General features: G+C 30.2%; 1 protein-coding gene across 1 annotated transcript; it reads right to left on the bottom strand.

Moving 5' to 3' along the window:
* Positions 1–446: 446 nt before the first annotated feature.
* LOC136972359 (glucose dehydrogenase [FAD, quinone]-like) lies at positions 447–18,950 on the bottom strand. Its single transcript, XM_067266929.1, has 11 exons — positions 18,834–18,950; positions 14,514–14,716; positions 14,247–14,436; positions 7,267–7,398; positions 7,048–7,169; positions 5,373–5,543; positions 5,119–5,272; positions 4,873–5,036; positions 4,622–4,799; positions 4,301–4,523; positions 447–678 (listed from the first exon to the last, which is right to left on the bottom strand). The coding sequence occupies exons 1-9, from the start codon at positions 18,940–18,942 to the stop codon at positions 4,629–4,631; spliced, it is 1,416 nt and encodes a 471-aa protein (XP_067123030.1). The 5' UTR covers positions 18,943–18,950; the 3' UTR covers positions 447–678; positions 4,301–4,523; positions 4,622–4,628.
* Between the last annotated feature and the right edge of the window lie 394 nt (positions 18,951–19,344).

Here is a 19,344-nt window from a genome sequence, read left to right as displayed (position 1 = left end):
ATATAAATGAACGCAGTAAGAAAGTAAATAATTTTTATTTTTTGGGGTCTCCGGAACGAATTAATCAAATTCCCATAAAAACCTATCGATAATCGGTTAACGAACAATTCGGATAGCGAACAAAGTCTTGGAACAGATTATATTCGTTAACCGATCACTTACTGTATATAATACAATAATATAATGATTGTTTCTAAACAATTTTTATAGGCAATATCCATTAGGAAAATATTCTATCCTGTTGATCGTATGTGTTTTTTATAGTGTATAATTTTAATGAAAAACTATATCCTAGCTGTGCATGTAATAAGAATTATTCTGATATCCGAAAGTATTCAAATCACCTTTAAAATAAAACTTAAATATCCAACAAATAATTAAAATAAAATTTTAATTTTAAACTTACATCAAAAGATAATTTTGAAGAATATGGAAGAAGGAAATAAGAACCAATGTTTTTTCTCGTTATCAGAGTAAAACACATGTCAGTTTAATGAGAAAAAGTTTTCGAATATAAGATGAACGATATTCTAAATTAGTTATTAAAAATATGAACTTTCTCGAATCATATCAGATGCTTTTTCACCGATCATAATTGTCGCAGCATTTGTATTTCCTGAAATGATAGTGGGCATAATTGATGCATCAACAACTCTTAATCTCGATACTCCTTTTACCCTGTAAAACAATTTGTAGAAGTAGAATCAGAAACAAGAAGCGACTTCTTGTCTTTAATTTTATCTTTTAATAGTTATGAGTAGTTGGACCTTGTATCAGAGTCGGTATTTATTACACGTATTGCATGGAACGAAGTAATCACTAGGTAGATTCCGTAATCCTTTTTATTTTTCCCAAACACATTTAGAATCACTTTTATCTTTATCAGTGGGCACAAAAGAAAGGTTTTTCCGTACAATATTTACAAGCTAAAATTATTCAAAAACAATTTAAATTCTATAACAAATCACGTAAAATATATATTACATGAATTAAATAAACCTTCAACTTTTATGATAATATCTTAAATCATGATTTACATTTACAATGTTGTAATTTTAATTCCTCAAAAACCTTTAGTCTTTTATCATATTTTATGACTGTTAACTAAAATCATGCATATAAGTTAATATTATTTATAATATTTCGATCATTTAAAATGCATCTTATTTCTATTTTATATTTCAATATTTCAATTTAGAATTTAAAAAAGAATTTTATAAACTGTCGGATGGCATTTCAATAAGAATTTGTCTTGGCCATGAATTGGCCCGCTAAGTACGATATATACTGAAGATGATAGAAATGAAACGAGTGATAAAATATTTTCGTTATGGTGATTAATGTGTGATATTTTATAAAAATACCATAATTAATAAATATAATTTATTACTGTAAATAAAATTCATCAAACAAAGACTGATTAAAGGTAATTAAAACTGTTGCAGAAATCATTCGTTAATTGCACAGACACCTCGAAATCGTTAAATTTTCAGATAAAATAGGATCAGTCATAATACAGGTCTCAAAATAGATGAAAATTGTTTAAATCGGACTCGGATGGTTTAACACAGAAGTTATTAAGCTTCAAAGTGGTTGAACTAAATCGTACCAAAAAACTTAAACAAACACCTTAATGTTCGCTGAGAAATTTATTAATTTAACTAACGTTTTCGGCTTATTCAATAAGCCATCTTCAGGTTATAACTTTCGAACAAGATACATTATCGTTCTATTAAAAGAATACAATAGTTTGAAAAAATTCAAATCATTAGTAACGGACAAAAAATATATTTAATAATTTTTGTATATTGAATTCTGCTGGGTACGAGTGTGGTTTATACTAAATCGTACCCCCATACACATTCTAACATCTTAGGCGAGAACATCTTAACAGGTTTTACTGTACTATTATAAAATGACAAGAAGCTTAATTTGAGGGTAGAGACGAATTTTATAAAAATTGTTAACGCTAATAACGAGTAAAATAATAATTAAGTCCTATCACTCTGGAGACATGACACATGACTCCTATGTCTCCATCCTGTTTACTTTTAATTAAGAACCAAAATGTAATAGCATCAATGCCCCTTTATACACAAGCTACTGTGCCATTCACATACACACAAATATTTTCCCTTTATATTACAGTTTTTGGGTTCAAAAGTTCTCCAAACGTGTGGATTTGCAAAAAACTCGGAGTCAAATTTGACACGATTCCAATACTTTTCCGTGTTATATACATAACAAGTTGGAAAGTAAAAAGATTCCACAGCCCTGGTGGGTATATGTAAATACTATACAGTCGGGGTATGGAGGTACTTAGTTTACAGTATCGTTGCAATATCCATAACGTTAGTGATGTATAGTCGTATTAAATTATGTTATAATTTTAAAATGGACTATAGTTAGTTGACATATATTCCTTGTATTATTATATGTTTAACATGGTATCGAGTAGCAATTTGAATTAGTTCCATGGTATTGTTAAAATGTCTAAAAAAAGGTAAGAAAATAAGTTATCTAAAGTATGTATCGTACATTTTCAATTTTTTAAATTAGTTGAAAGTATTCCTGTTAATAAATATAATGTTCACGTTTACATGTATTTTCTGTTTGCCAGTACATTGTGTTTATCATCTCAGGTTGAAGAGAGAATTGAATAGAGCTCTCTTCTAAAATGCATACTATTATACAGTATTATAAAAATGTAGGAATTATTTTTCTTAATAAATTAATTAAAAATCCTACAATTTAAAAGCCTTCCTATTGGTTTATGACAAGTCTTAATATTTAAGCAAAAAGGTTAGTTTAAAAAAGAATATCTTTCTTTATAAGAACAAAAAAGCTTAAAACAAGAGAAAATTTTCCATTCTAAAAACGCAAGAAAACGAGCAAACACTACCCGACATTCGAAATAACAAATCTTCTTTTTTTTTAATATCGATTTTCTTTTCACATTTTCTCTAAAAATTGTTCATATACCATAAAGTCATAAACTATATACGTTAACATATTTATACCTTGCACAAGTTTATTATGTAAGTTTAAAAAGTAGAACAAATGTAAGAATTTACTGTTTATGCAGAGTGAAGAGTCGCTGTAATTTAGCGCCCCTTATAATCTAACGTCATTCTAAAGCCGTCGCTGCGCTTCAGTCATCGACGAAATTTTCCTATTTAATTAACTTACATCAGATGAAAGTCTTTAACGACTATTTTTATAAATTTCCATCTAACATAATTTTCCCCACCGTATACAAATTCCCCCCTACATATACAAAACCGTATACAAATACCCCCCTACATATACAAATCTTTTCCACGACTATGTAAAATTTCTTCCTGATTATCATTTACCACATTGTTAATATTAGGTTTTATTTTAATATGTTCAAACAATTAAAGGAGACAATTTATTTAAACAGGTTTTTTTACGATTTTAAATATATTTAATTTCATTTTAAATCCTGGGCATTACAATGCCTAACTACTGCAGAATGTGTATAATTTATTTGGATTTATGTTATATCTTCATTAATTCTAACTTTTAACCGTCTTTTTGTTTCCTCGATACAAATTTTTGGGGATTTATAACAGCTAAAACTAAAGGAATAAACAACATTTGTTTGCATAATTTTATTTAGCGCTTTATTTTATTTTTATTTAAGATTTAATTTTAGTTAAGTTACTTAGTTTAAAATTTTATTAAAGGAGGAATAGATTATAATGGTGTCACATCAAAATAAGACTAAGCGAATGTTAAATTGAAATATCGCAATATGAATCAGAAGTAAGATGCATTTTAAATTATCGAAATATTGTAAATAATATTAACTTACTATTAACTTACATGGATAATTTTAGTTAAGTCATAAAAAAATAGTGAAAGACTAAATCTTTTGAGGAATTGAAACTACAACATTGTAAATATAAATTATGATTTTATATAGAATCATATAGCCTAAGTTGAAGTTTTGTATAATTAATGTAATACACTTTATGTAATTTTTTATATAGTTAAAGCTGTTTTTGAATAATTTTAGTTTATAAATACTGTACTGAAGAAAACCTTTTGTGCCCACTAATAAAGGACAAAGTGATTCGAAATGTGTTTGAGAAAAATAGATTACGGAATCTACCTGATCATTACTTCGTTTCATGCAATACGTGTAATAAATCCTGACTCTGATGCAAGGCTTAAGTACGCATAAATATTAAAAGAAAAACAAACACATTTCAATAGTGTTTGTAATTATAAATTACAATAATTTTAAAGTAGTGATTTAACCGTAATATCCAACCTAAGCATGGAATCTACTACTGTAGTTGGATCTTCAATTGCTCCCATTTTGCATGTTCCTACCGGATGATATCCCGTCGTACTTAAAGTTCTTACTATGCAGTGCAAATCTTCATCGCTAAATTGTACATATTTTTCGCATCCTGGAATTCTTCTTGGAAATATCCGAGCTCCGTATTTTTTTAACGCTATTGAGTTGCCTAATCTAAGTATTTCTTTCAGGGCTAAATCATACAAATCACATGTAATTTATTTCATAAAATTATTTATATTTACATTTATTTGCATTTAAAATTATGTTTATTATAAAGGCATTTCTTACCATCAACTTAAACTAGAACATCTTCAAAACGAGATAAATAATTAGGTTGGATGATGGGATGGTCGTGAGGATTTGCACTCCTTAATTTTATATACCCTCGACTTTTTGGACGGAGTAAAATAGGTAATATACCAAACGATTCTCGGTAAGAAAATGGTTTATAACAACGTTCCCATGTCTGCACAAATATTAATACAAAATTTTCTTACAGCATTTTACATATTTAATATTTGGACCATAAATGAACTGACCTCTTTCTTGAATCCAAGAACATGACGAAAAAACAGCCCTCTATCAGCTGCTGCACCGTAAGAGTAAAAATTAATTTCGATATCGGGATAATCATCTGATTTATTTGCATACTTCGTATCTATATAACCTACGACGTCTAAACCTCCAGGTACAGTTAAAAGTCCTTATAACGATTATAAATTTTCAATATAGCCTAATTCTCAAACAAAGTAATTATTTTTCGCAAATTTTAAATAATATCTCACCTTCTTCATGTTTAACATATCGAGCAATATTTGTTGGTTTCAAGAAACGATAAATAAGGTAAGTATAAGGAACATCAACTAAGAAGTCCATTCCAAATGTAACTACGTGATCCTGCAGATTATATCCGACTGGTAGATCAGAAACAACGGGAATCTTCATTCAAAATATCAATTAATAATTATATTTTTATAATATTATTTAATATTATTAATAATTATTGTTGTTACAATATAATAAAAGAGCATATATTTACTCCGAATCTGTGTAAATCTTCTCTAGGACCGACGCCTGACAACATTAATAGTTGTGGGGAATTAACGACGCCTGCAGACACAATGATTTCTTTTCTGGCATACACAATGAAAGATTTGCCGAAACGCTCAAAACGAACGGCTCTAGCAACTTTATATTGATCAAACACAATCTAAAAAGTTAAACTTAACGTTTTTACTTATTGTAATATAAGCCTAAACATTATTATAAATTAAATATGCAGTAATATAATTACTTATATGTATTTATGTTGAATTATATATATTATTAGTTAAATATTATGTAATGAATTTAAAATTTATTACATAATACTTATTTATATTATAAAACATTTCTATATCCTAAATTTTTTTTTTCTAAATTAAAAGGCAAATTTAATATTTTTACTTTTAGTATAGCTAATTCAAACAATGAAAAATAATTGAAATAATGTTTTGTATCATGTTGTACTGAATTAGGCAACATTATATTTTTTATAATGTCCATTTTAGAAAATTAAAATGTCGCGGGTTTTTATATCAAACTGTATTAATTTTTTCGTTTTGTTTTTGCAATTGCAACTGCATGTTTTTGCCTGTAGAAAATAAATGTTAATGAGAAATATTGCTAAACATACCATTCAAATTTCATTTACGTGTCGGAAACCTCCCAATACAAAAAAAAAAAAAAAAATTCAACATTTTCTAAAAATGACACTGAATTTAAAATACTTTTTTATTAACCTTATATTTTCGGAATTATATAGAGTAATATTAACTCCATCATGTTTGTTATGCTAACTGTGAAAAGAAAGGTTTATTGTAGACTATTGTCTAATTAATATAAAGCAATCACATTATATTGTGAAATTTACACATTTTTATACGGCGTCTCTTAAAAGCATTGGCTTTACACTACTCGTCACAAGAGCATTACATTTTTGAATAAACAAAACTTGTTTTAGAATTTATCGCTGTTTATGAATTATGCTTTCTGAATCGCTGAACACTATTGCTGGAAAATAATATGAGAAATACAAATTATTACTGATTTTTTATAACAAAAATGTAAAATAAATTCTAAACATTCAAACATTTGTCAATTGCGATAAAAGTATGAGTTTTCAATAAAAACTATTCATTCTTTTAGGCTGACCTTATCTGAATTTTGGATTAAACGTATATAAATTATGTTATACAGTATGTCACTTTGGTCCGATACCATTTAGAGATGTTTAAAAAGTGCTCAAATGTATTTATTGACGCTTATTTTCACAAGAAAGGATATCAATAAATAAAAACATCGATTAATGTCTTTAAATTTGTTATATTTATGTAAATCGTAGAAACTAATTCAGCAAAAAATGTGAATATTAATAAATTTTATAACATTTACTTTCCAATATCTAAAAGTAATGAAGCATGTATCATTATCATTCATATCAGTAAAATTTATTTTAGTAATAATTATGGATCGAATTTAAATGCAAACAAGAATTGTATCAAATGATGTACTTAATAATTTCAGATAGCTAAAAGCTATTAGCTTTTTCTATGTCATTTTAGAATCTAATATATTCCCAATGATTCCGGTGAGATTCCTCTCGATGTGAAAGATTTCTTACTCTTGTTTATTACTATTCCGTGTAAAAATAAACGAAACGGTTATTTTCTTACCTTAGTAACAAATGAAAAAAGAAGAATAGTTAAATTAGGGCGATCTTTCACTGGTTGTAGAAATGCTTTGTTACTGCTACATCTCCTTCCATTCCTTATAAATGCTTGTGGAAAAGCAAAACCTTGAAAAAATGTAAATAATTTGTAAAACAGTCAACCATTGAATAGAAATTATAAATGGCTTTTAGTATAAAACAAAAACAATTTAAAAGAGTCTACCTGTTTGAATAGGTCCGTTGAAGTCTCTCATGGTATGACCATTTAATAATGCGGATTCCATATATGCTTTTACTAAAGGAGTTATATAATTCGGAGAAGAAATTGTTTGGTAGCCTCCTGAAGCGTGGTATCCTTAAGAAATAAAAATCACAATTATAATTATTTATTTAACATCTGTCAAAAAATGCATTTTGCTAAATCAGAATTCACGGCAGTAAATTTGACAAAGTGCAAAAAAGAGAAAGCCGAACCGATGATAAAACAAACCGATGCTAAAGAGAAATATGAAGTATTTCCAATGCTAATCCGTCTCTGTAATCCAAACAAACACTTTGGTAGACGTATCTCACAGCAATTTCTGGTTAACAAAATTATTTTTTATTTACAATTGAACTACATATGAATTTCGGGTTGGTATAATATACTCCAACCCCTCCTCAGTGTTTTTACCATTATGTAAATTACAAAATTATGCTTAAAATAGGAGGTGGGAGGATTTTGTAATTTACATAATGGTGAAAACACTGAGGAGGGGTTGGAGTATATTATACCAACCCGAAATTCATATGTAGTTCAATTGTAAATAAAAAATAATTTTGTTAACCAGAAATTGCTGTGAGATACGTCTACCAAAGTGTTTGTTTGGATTACAGAGACGGATTAACATTGGAATCTACCATACAGCAAGCCGATTATATATTATGAAGTATTTATTGTAATGAATTACACAGTTGATAGTTCAATAATTAATTATTCATTTCCTTCCTATTCCAATAGTAATATTATGCGCACTCGACCTAAATACATAATTAGTGAATTGATATATTAATTGGATTCGTATTTGCCAAAATCCAACTTTTCACACTGCTAAAATATTTTATTTATAATTTTCATCCTTCAGAAGTTCGCTACAACTTTTTCTCGCCTTTCATCCGTTCATCCATTCATCCATATAGTTTTTTGCGTTGCCACTACAGACGCCTCTGTGTTAGTCGTATCTGAAAAAAATATTCATTATCGATGTCTGTTTATTACTTTTTATTAATAAAATTTCGTTTTTAATGTCTTATTAACGTTTTGTATTGTTCAGTTTGCGTTTAAATCATATTCTGATACACATTAATGTTTTTGTCTGAAAATGTGTTAGAAATTCTATTTATTGCAATGTGAAAACCTTGACAATGAAAAGCAACATGGGTAAATTTTTTACAATCAAAAATCAAAAACCTCATTTATATCAACTCGGAAGCATTAATAATGTATGGGATGAGTACAAGGAGACATTTTTTTTGTTTGTTTAATTACTGATATGTTTTAAATAAAACAATAATAATAATAATAATAATAATAATAATAATAACTCTCCCGTGGTCACCACCTGGTCGTGGTGGGAGAGCCCAGTAATTTTACTGATCCATAGAGCAATGCAGGCTGGAGCATAAGCTCCTGGTAGGGACACCCATGCCAGTAAGGTCTATGGGGAGAAATGAAGCTAAGAGTGACCACAAACCCACATTCTGTGGAGATATGTATTATGGTAGTAACCAGATCCAAATGTGATACCGGCTCGGACGTCGCCCGTGTTAACAAGGTCCGCGTTCGTGAGTTAGGCAGAGGCTCACGTTCGAAAAATAGGCCACAGTCTCCCCTGGTTACCGGTGGCGAAAGCAGCACCGGCCCAAGCATGGCTACTGCAATGCCCTCAACAGATGTGAGGAACCAACCCAGCCTTGGTGTTTCTGTGGCAATGCATCCACAGACCACAAAGGCTGGAAAACCACGCCAACGGATGAAATGGACAGTAGAAATGAACGAGTTTATCATCCGTACTTACTACACGATCACAAAACTCGAAACAAACATGACAGCATACAGACAACAACTACACCTTAGATTAACACAACAGTATCCTCATCTCACTGTCACCGAACAAAGGGTTGTTGATCAAAAAAGAACAATTATACACAACAACCTTATTCTACAAACAACACTTGAACTTATCAAACAACAGGTTGCTGATCAAATACATCAACAGACAGAAACATCTAACATTAATGAAGATCATGTAACCTGTCAGGATAATCCAGGAACAAGCATTGATAATAACACACATACAACAATTACCACTAATGATACTACAGACACTTCCTCATCCATCACTGATAACATAGACATGGATTTAGTTAATACGCTCTCACTTATATTTCAGGAAACACTCACTAAATATACAGGCACAGATCCCATACAAAGACCACGAATACCAAAAATCAACACGTCGAAGGAAGTAGGAAAAACACTAAATTATGTAAACACTCACTTACTACCACACTACATTAATTCAGTTTCTACACTCTCAGACATTCATACATTAGTTTATGCTGGGGCAGTCACAGTAGTGACACAACATGGACTGAAAGTACAATCACAGACAAATACACAGAAAACACAATTCTATCACAAACCTGCCTGGCAGAGAAGAATAGAAACACAAATAAATGACATTAGACAGCAATTAGGCAGGCTGACACAATACACTAAAAGCAACATAACACCCAAATTAAGAAAACAGCTCAAAAACATTTTTAAGAAAATAAAAACACATACAAAACATGAACATCACAACACACACATTACAGAATACATTGATACACTAAAGCAAAAACTTGCTGCCAAAGCACGTAGACTCAAACGATACAAAACATGTACACTACGAAAACAACAAAATAAATTATTTACAAACAATGAAAAACTCTTTTACAGACAAATTAATAACAAAGCAAACACTGATACACAGCACAGTGGCACACCAACAGAAGAAGAACTCACAACATATTGGTCTTCTCTTTGGTCCAGTGCTGTCACGCACAATGCTGAAGCAGGCTGGATTGAGGAGGAGAACAAAAACTTACACAACATACCAACTATGCCCTGTGTTGAAATAAGCATACATGATTTCCAATACACTGTTAACAGAACACACAACTGGAAGACACCTGGTGTAGACAACATTCACAATTTCTGGTACAAAAAGTTTACATCCCTGCACCAGGAACTAGCTAAACACCTAACACACATCATCATCAATCCACAAGACATGCCAAATTTTCTTACTCAGGGCATCACCTACATGAAACCTAAAAACAACAATACCACAGACCCCACACAATACAGACCAATTACATGTCTTCCAACACTCTACAAATTATTGACATCCTGTATTGCAAACAAAATATACAAACATGTTGAAGAACACGACATTCTAACAGAACAACAAAAAGGTTGTTGTAGAAACCACAGGGGATGCAAAGAACAGTTACTCATAGATTCAGTCATTCTACGGCAAGCATACAGACAACACAGAAACATACACATGGCTTATATAGACTACAGAAAAGCATTCGACAGTGTTCCACACAGTTGGCTGCTACATATTCTACATATGTACAAAATACATCCATCACTCATTGCATTCTTTCAAAACACTATGCAGCACTGGAGAACAACACTACATCTCAGGGTTAGTAACACTTCCATACAAACAAAGCAAATTTTTATTAGGCGAGGAATTTTTCAAGGAGATTCCTTGAGTCCTCTCTGGTTCTGCCTAGCCCTGAATCCATTATCCAACATGTTAAACAACACGCAATATGGCTACAATATCAGACACGAAAAAACAACACAGTATACACTGTCACATCTCATGTACATGGATGACATAAAACTTTATGCATCCACACAAAAACAACTTCATCAACTCCTACAAATCACACATTCATACACCAAGGACATACAAATGGAATTTGGCCTAGATAAATGCAAAACAGTTCACATAGAAAAAGGAATCCTGAAGAAAGAAGATTTTGCACTTGGAAATGGAGACATTATTGAATCCATGGAAGAGGGCGAGTTCTACAAGTATTTAGGATTCCAACAGGCCAAACTAACAGAACATACACAAATAAAGCAAAGATTAATTAAAGAATACCAAAGTAGGTTAAATGCTATTCTCAGAACACAATTAAATGCAAAACACACAGTTAAAGCAATAAACACATATGTCATCCCAGTACTCACATATTCTTTTGGAGTTATACATTGGACTCACACAGATCTTGAGCAACTCCAAAGGAAAACAAGAACAACACTTACTAAGCATAAACAACATCATCCTAAATCCGCCACAGAAAGATTAACCCTTCCACGTAAAGATGGCGGACGTGGCCTGATTGACATAGTTAACCTTCACTACAAACAAATACAGTCACTGCGAGAGTTTTTCTACAAAAAACAAGAAACATCACAATTACATAAAGCAGTAACTCTAGCAGACTCAAATAACACACCATTAAACTTACACTCACATCATATGGACACAACACAACATATAAATAGCATAGACACCATTAAGCAATCGTGGGCTCGAAAGGCACTCCATGGCAGGCATCCTTACGATCTGGCCCAGGATTTTGTTGACAAAACTGCGTCAAACAGCTGGTTAGCTCGGGGATGCCTCTTTGGGGAGACGGAAGGATTCATGATTGCCATACAGGATCAGGTCATAAATACTAAAAACTACAGAAAACACATACTCAAAGATGCAACACTCACAAATGACACATGCAGAAAATGTCACATCATGCCAGAAACTATACAACACATCACCTCTGGTTGCAAGCTCTTGGCACAGACAGATTATTTACACAGACATAATCAAGTAGCAAATATAATACACCAAGAGCTTGCAAAGAAACACAAATTAGCAGACATCCACGAACCATACTACAAATACATTCCACAGACAGTATTGGAAAACGACACGCACAAAATGTACTACGACAGAGCCATAATCACAGATAAAACAATTTACCACAACAGACCAGACATCACACTCATTGACAAACACAATAAAATCACATACATTATAGACATATCCATTCCAAACACTCACAATATACAAAACGCATGCACTGAAAAAATTAGCAAGTACACAGAACTCGCCCAGGAAATAAGGCATCTGTGGAGGATGGATAGGGTGCTTATTGTACCTGTTGTTCTCTCCTCTACAGGTGTCATACCACACGCACTACACAAAAGCCTGGGCACATTAGAATTGAATAGAAACACATACATCACACTACAGAAGGCCACTATATTGAATACATGTCATATTGTGAGAAAATTCCTGAATACAGACACACACACTGATACACTTCTTTAATTTCTGTTTTGGTTACTATGCCTTGACTTTGGTTCGGCATAGTACACAGCCACCGGTGTTAACCGAGTATATCTCACTTAACCCAACATAATAATAATAATAATATAAATAAAAAAGACGTAGTCGTTTCCAAAACTTGGTCAATCACCGTTTATTTCACGTGGATATAAGGATCCAGAACTCCCGACTGGAAGTCAAGGATGAATTCAAAGGCGTCGTAAGGTCACCAATTCCAATTTTTACAAATTTTATATTTTTAATTGGATTATTTCTATGTTTTAAAGGAATTGTTTCCTGGGCGATCATGTAGCCTAAAAAGGAAGGTCGGATCGTCCGAATCTTTATTCTAGAACATTTTAACGAAATAAACGGTGATTGACCAAGTTTTGGAAACGACTACGTCTTTTTTATTTATATAAAAAATTTTTTATCCAGCGAAAAAGCTAAAAATAATAATAATAATAATGGTAACTAGTTTCAATAAATAGTAGTTTAAAAAATATACATTAGTGCCTCATAGTTTACATTTAATTCATTACAGGAAGCCGTTCGAACTCCGGATCGTTTGAAGTCAGAATCAAATTTTGCTATTAGAAATAACGGAATTTTATTAATTTATTTCCAGATCTTAACAATTCCCATTTCAAGAAACATAAACTCGCAATACACATATAATTTAAGGTAAAAATAACAGAAATAAATGACTTAATAATAAATTAAAATACGAAAACCATAAATAAAATTCGTAAATACTGTATAATAGAATGAAAATTGCTTACTGGCCGCACACCGTCGACATCGGGATCATAAATATGGCCGTCGGTGGTTACAATTATTAACCTTGTCTCATTTAAACAAGGTTCTTTAATAAGAAATTATATATATTTTTTTCCGTGTTTCCTGTATTATTAATAATAAGTTATAACTGAGGTAACACGGCTTCTGTTTGAAACAAAATCTTTAAATAATCTGAAACATTTTTGAAAACACCGAACATTAATAAACGAACAAAACTTACAGTTTTAATAAAACTAAGATATACATTTATCGTAAAGTATCAAATCCATTTCTATTCTAAAATTTACCCGACATTTCACAAGTATCAGATAAAACGAATTTCTCTTCTCGTTTCACTTTCTTCGAGATTTTTTTGTCAAAATAATATTTTAAGTAATAAAAGTATGTTTTTGAAATTTTTCTTTTAACAGTCTATATTTAATTATCGGCAATGTCAAAAATATATATGTAAATACATATGTAAAGAAAATGTTATTTACATTTAGTAAAATGTCTCAATTGCGGATAATTAAGAAAGACGTCATAAAGCTCACTAGTCTCAATATTAGAAGAAAAAATTTATTATAATCACAAAATTTAGAAACAATATTATTGGTTTTCTAAGTAATTACGTTACAGGTGATGAAATATGAAACATGAAATATAGATACATTAAAGATAATAAAACACAAAATATTAATGATATTACTTTTAACTGTAAAAAGTAATTATTTTAAGTTTAAAATTCAAATGTTTATACTTTTTTTATTCTTTTCTTTTGTTTTCATTGCTCTTTACCCGAAGGAATGAGATTTCAAAACAAGTGAAATTGTTTATAAAAAATTTGGAAATTAGCATGTTTTTATCTCAAGATTTATTTAATTATTTAGCTAAAATTAAAATAGTTTTAAAAATTAAATATTTTTATTGCGTTGCATATTTAAAATACTATTTAATAGAGAAATGATAATATTTAACTATTTACCATTCATTAGAACATTGATATCCCTATTATCTTCAGATTTAAGGAAATAAGGGAATACTTCTTCCCAACTCCATCCACGCGCTCCTCTTCGAGCCCAATTATCGTAGTCTCGTCTATTCCCTCTACTGTATATCATAAAGTTGACTGAACTTGTGCCTCCTAAAGCTTTTCCTCTAGGCCACCTTGAAGACTTAATTAGTGATAGATATAACCAACTATATGAAATTCACTTTATTACTCATTACGAAGTAATTATAATAAACTTACACTGCCTTGGTAACCAAAACAAGCAAAATGCTGAGGTTCGGTTACATATTTCCATGCTATTGAGGTTACTAGTAAACCAACACTCGTTACAGGTATTTCAGAAAATTCGTTTTCATTGCTTCCCGCTTCTAATAACAATACTTTATTATGAGGATTTTCTGATAACCTGTTGGCAACGACCGACCCAGCAGATCCTCCTCCCACTATAAGTTAAGCAAATACTTTAATGTTAATGATTTTATGAATTGTATGTATTAATCTTACAAGTTAATTAATCTATTGATTCATTAAATCTAAGGTATTAAGAGATATAATGCAAGATTTCTATAAGAATTTTTTATTTTAAATATGAGTTTTCGTGTATTTTATTTTAGTTTTATCTTCATTTATTTATTTATTATTTTAGTTTTGTTTTCAATAACTTCACTCCACAACAGAAGTGTCTCGATATATTTTTTAGAGATTACTCTGGAAAATTTTAAAATATCGCCCCTATTACGCCAGTTTTTAATTTTTTCGCCACTTCAAATTATTTATGGCCACCACTTTTACTTGCTAATTAATGTAGGCAATGGCAACCTTATCAGTTTGGCGTCTGTAAAGCAAAAGTAACTTATGTGATATCTCGACCAGAGGCCGAAACCTCGACCAAAATCTGTTTTAAAAGTTAGTTGTTTCGATTAAAATGTTTTGATTAATAAAATATCGCGAGAGAGCAGATCGGTAATTTGGCCAATTTCTCTAACCATCGCGAAAACAGGAAGATAGAATGTATAATAAAACCAAACGTCATGAGAGTGCAGCTTGTTCTATTTACAACCAAGGTAAAAACGCTTCACTCTGAACTACAGGCGCAAAATTCAATAAAAAGTTTTCGGCAGATATCCGATCTCCGAATTCTGTCTCGACAGGACTTGGCAAAAAGTAGGGACCAATCGGGGGGGAAGAGAATGGAGATCACGGCCAACCAGAGCCTTGTACTGTAGTTTCGGTCGTCTGTTGTCTATCTAACCTCACCGACGCCAGGGATGTCCAACCGGTTTTCATCAAATATCCGTAATAGCTGGGCGAGTCTTCCACTTTTATATAGAGTACGCACATTCCACGTTCCAATTTTCTTAATATTTCTGGCGGAAAAAATTGTTTTGGACATCGGACACCGTTGTCGGTTTCCTCCGAACCTGTCATATTATTTAGATCTGCAATTCCGCCTATTCGATCAAAATTTCTGTTTATTCTTGCTGTTTCCGTAGCACTCATAATTTTTATAGGAACGGGTTGCCAACCCGACGCCCAACTCTTAATTATATTCTCTAATATTCAAACTTGGGTGTCGAACGCCGATAATACAGAAAATAATTTTATAAGTTTCAACATTTTTAATAGATATACATCTTAAAAATATATATATATTAAAACATCCAAAAAGATTTATGAAAACATTATATATATCAGATAAACTATATCAGATAAACTATATCAGATAAACTATATTTCTATATCAGATAAACTACAGATATTTCATTTATTAAGTAGTAAGTAAGTTTTTATTATTGATGGGTGTGTCTTCTTTTTATATTTCCTAATGCAGTTTTTTCGATGAAATGATAGAAAAACAAGAAAATGTATGATAATATAAAGCGTATCTAGATGAATAACAAAGAATTGTACAGAAAAAACTTTAAATTATTATTTATTATTATATTCTTTTAAATAAAGAAAAACTTAATAAATAGTAAATTTATGCTAGTTTTCTTGTTTTCCAATAAAATATTAGACAAATAATTCCATTTTGATTATATTTTTTTACTTTTGTATTAAAATTTTGTCATTAAATATAAAACAAATTTTTAATCGCGCTCTCAATCTTTACGTGTTCCTTTAATCGAAAAAAATTCTGCATATTTTTTAATTCATCTTATTAAGTTGTGGCAGGTCTACATTACGTAAACATGATGTGCATAAATAATTACTGACGAAAAGCTGTTAATTATTGATTGTAATAGCAAAACTAAGAAATTTATAGTTTAATTTTCTATAATTATTGCAGTGTAAATTACTAAAACTTTCAATATATATTAAATGAAGTTATTATATTAATTAGTCGACTGTATGAAAATGCTTAAATTATTGATTTATTAAAATTAAAAATTATTTGATAAATTTTTTTTTGGTTAAAAGTTTAAATAAAACAAAAACTTTAAAATTATTCAAAAAATGTCTACTGCTCACAGATGATTTTTATCGTTCAGTTAAAAAATTTATAACAACTCGTATTTTACAATTCATTACAATTCATTTTACAATGTGATGTAACAAGACTTGACTTCACACAGTCTTATGCATCAGGCGTATTTGTATTTGTTTAAAGTCCGGAAACCAATTATTTTAATAATTGTAAGTACATTGTTAGTTTCCAGAGCCGTAACTAGGCAGGTGCAACAGGTGCACCCGCACAGGGCCCACTTGGAAAGGGGGCCCAAACTGCTGTTCACAATTATATTTTTAAATTTTAAATTTTTCCGCCTTTCTACAGCGCGGTTTGGCGATTACATTTTGCCTTACTTAGACCCTAAATGTCTGCTCACCAGTGTTCCCAACCGTGGCGACTTTTAGAGAGACGTAGTGACGTTGCGGCAACCGCAGACAAATCAGCCAAAAGTAGCGACTTTTGAAATCTTTTTTATTTATTTTTTGAGAAATTTAAATTTATGTTTAGTTTTCAAAGTTACAAATTTTTCTCTATAGCGCTCTCTGGCAACGACTAATATTATTACGCTATACAAAACCGTATTTTTAAATTTTTCTAGTGTGCAGAGCTAGAAATCTGTAAAGGTAACATTTTGTAACAAAAGTAAATCTGCCCGGAAATTTTTTTATTTGCTAAATTGATATAATTAATAAATTTGCTGAAATGAAAGCCAGAAAAGTTCAATTAAAATAAATATTATTATTTTTCCAAACCAAATAAATTAAAGGGCCTAAATTCAAATTTTTGCACAGGGCACAGGAATGGTTAGTTACGGCTCTGTTAGTTTCCCTTCCTTTTTCGTTTTTAATATACTTAAAATATTTATTATTAATAGTGGAACCATCTACCAGAATTTGGAAAATGTGGGAGAAAATAAGACGTTTACTGCTCCCAAATAATACGATATATCACATTGTCATTGTATTAAACTTTTATGCTCGATAGTTTTAGTTCTGTTAGAATATGGGTTACATTAAAAATTGTAAATACAGAGTACTGTATATACTAGATATCTTTTTGTATTGGCTAACTATTAGTGCTATAATTATTGTGTTGGTGCCATGTGTTTGTAAGCTGATCAGGGGTCCTTGTACCCAAAATGCAGTCTTACCTAAATTTAAATGTGATTATTAAAGACTAACTTTTTTTGTAAAAGATCTGGTCCTTCTTTCTGTCGGTCTTGGTGTGATAAGCCTCCAAGTTGTTTAAATCCTATTTACTGAGGTTATCTAACTTTATCTAATTTAATGAGTAACAGTATTAAAGGGTCGCGGCATTAGGAAGGTTGAGAGCCACTGCGTTAGACAATCAAACTCCTTTAGCATTTTCGTATTTTTATTAATATACTGATACATAGAGAATTGGTTTTTCCATATCGTAAAGTGGATAGATAATTCGAAAAACCTTTTTCGAGTCAACAATATACGAATAATAATTCTGTATATGAAAACTTTCTATATACAGACAGACCTCTGTACAAATCTGAAATGCGTAAATCCATACTTTTAGTATAAATATCTTTGGCATACACAAAATGTATAGATAGCGCTTACGCAAAGCAAGCAAAGTTAATGCGGAAGTTTGCGCAGCTACACAAAGTAGGCTGCTGCATCTTCCCAGTGTATAATGTTTGTTATATTTGTTATATTTGTGTCCGAAACAAACACATAGTCTATGTAAAGATACTCTAAAGTACATTGGGCAGGGCTTCGAGTGAGAAATGTAATTTACATAGTCGGTTACGGAACGATCTCTTCGCGTAACTCGAAGATTCTCTGTAATCAAATGACCACGCATAATATTTTTAATGAAATAATATCAAAATTTTTTACATTTTAAACGTGAAAAAATTTATAAAAATTTCTTTTTCTGAAGGCTAAGCATTTAATAACGTAAAAATCGTTACATAATAATATTAACTATTTTTATCACTTATTATAATAATTTTAAATTAAATTTATTTTTAATAAAAGTATTAAAAATCAAAATATATAGAGATTAAAATTAGCTATTATTTCTATTCAAATTCAAATTTTTAAAAATCATATTACAATTAAAATACAACTTACCAATAATGTAATCGTATTCCCATTCGGGGTATTTCGAAAGTTCTATTTTCTCATCCCTCTTTCTGAAAAACGCAATTGTTAACATTACAATCGCACTGACGAGATTCATTATGTTACTGAAGATCAGTAATCATTCCCACATCTAAAGTAGATATTGGCGAATATCACGTGATGACCTTGACAGAGATAATTAAGATTTACGTTAAAAAAAATTAACCTATAAAATTAATTCCTAAAATTTGTTGTTTAGAATAATAATGTATTTTTATATAAAATGTCAATTTGTAGAATACTATTCCATTAATTGATTTTTAGTTTTTCACAGGAGTTACAAATACATTAAAATTTCAATAAATTCCTCTTGAAATTTTACTACTTAATTGGATAAAAATATTTTATTTATTAAAGATAAATTTAACACATTATTAAAAGTTATTTAAAAATTTAAAAAATAAATTTTTAATCTTTTATCTTGTTGTTTACTTTAACTTAAAAATAAAAGTATACATCA

Source organism: Centruroides vittatus, unplaced genomic scaffold, assembly GCF_030686945.1.
Source record: "Centruroides vittatus isolate TY-2023 unplaced genomic scaffold, ASM3068694v2 contig_290, whole genome shotgun sequence".
Lineage (NCBI taxonomy): Eukaryota > Metazoa > Arthropoda > Arachnida > Scorpiones > Buthidae > Centruroides > Centruroides vittatus.
Note: the sequence above shows the minus strand (reverse complement) of the source record. Positions and strands in the feature narration are given on the sequence as shown.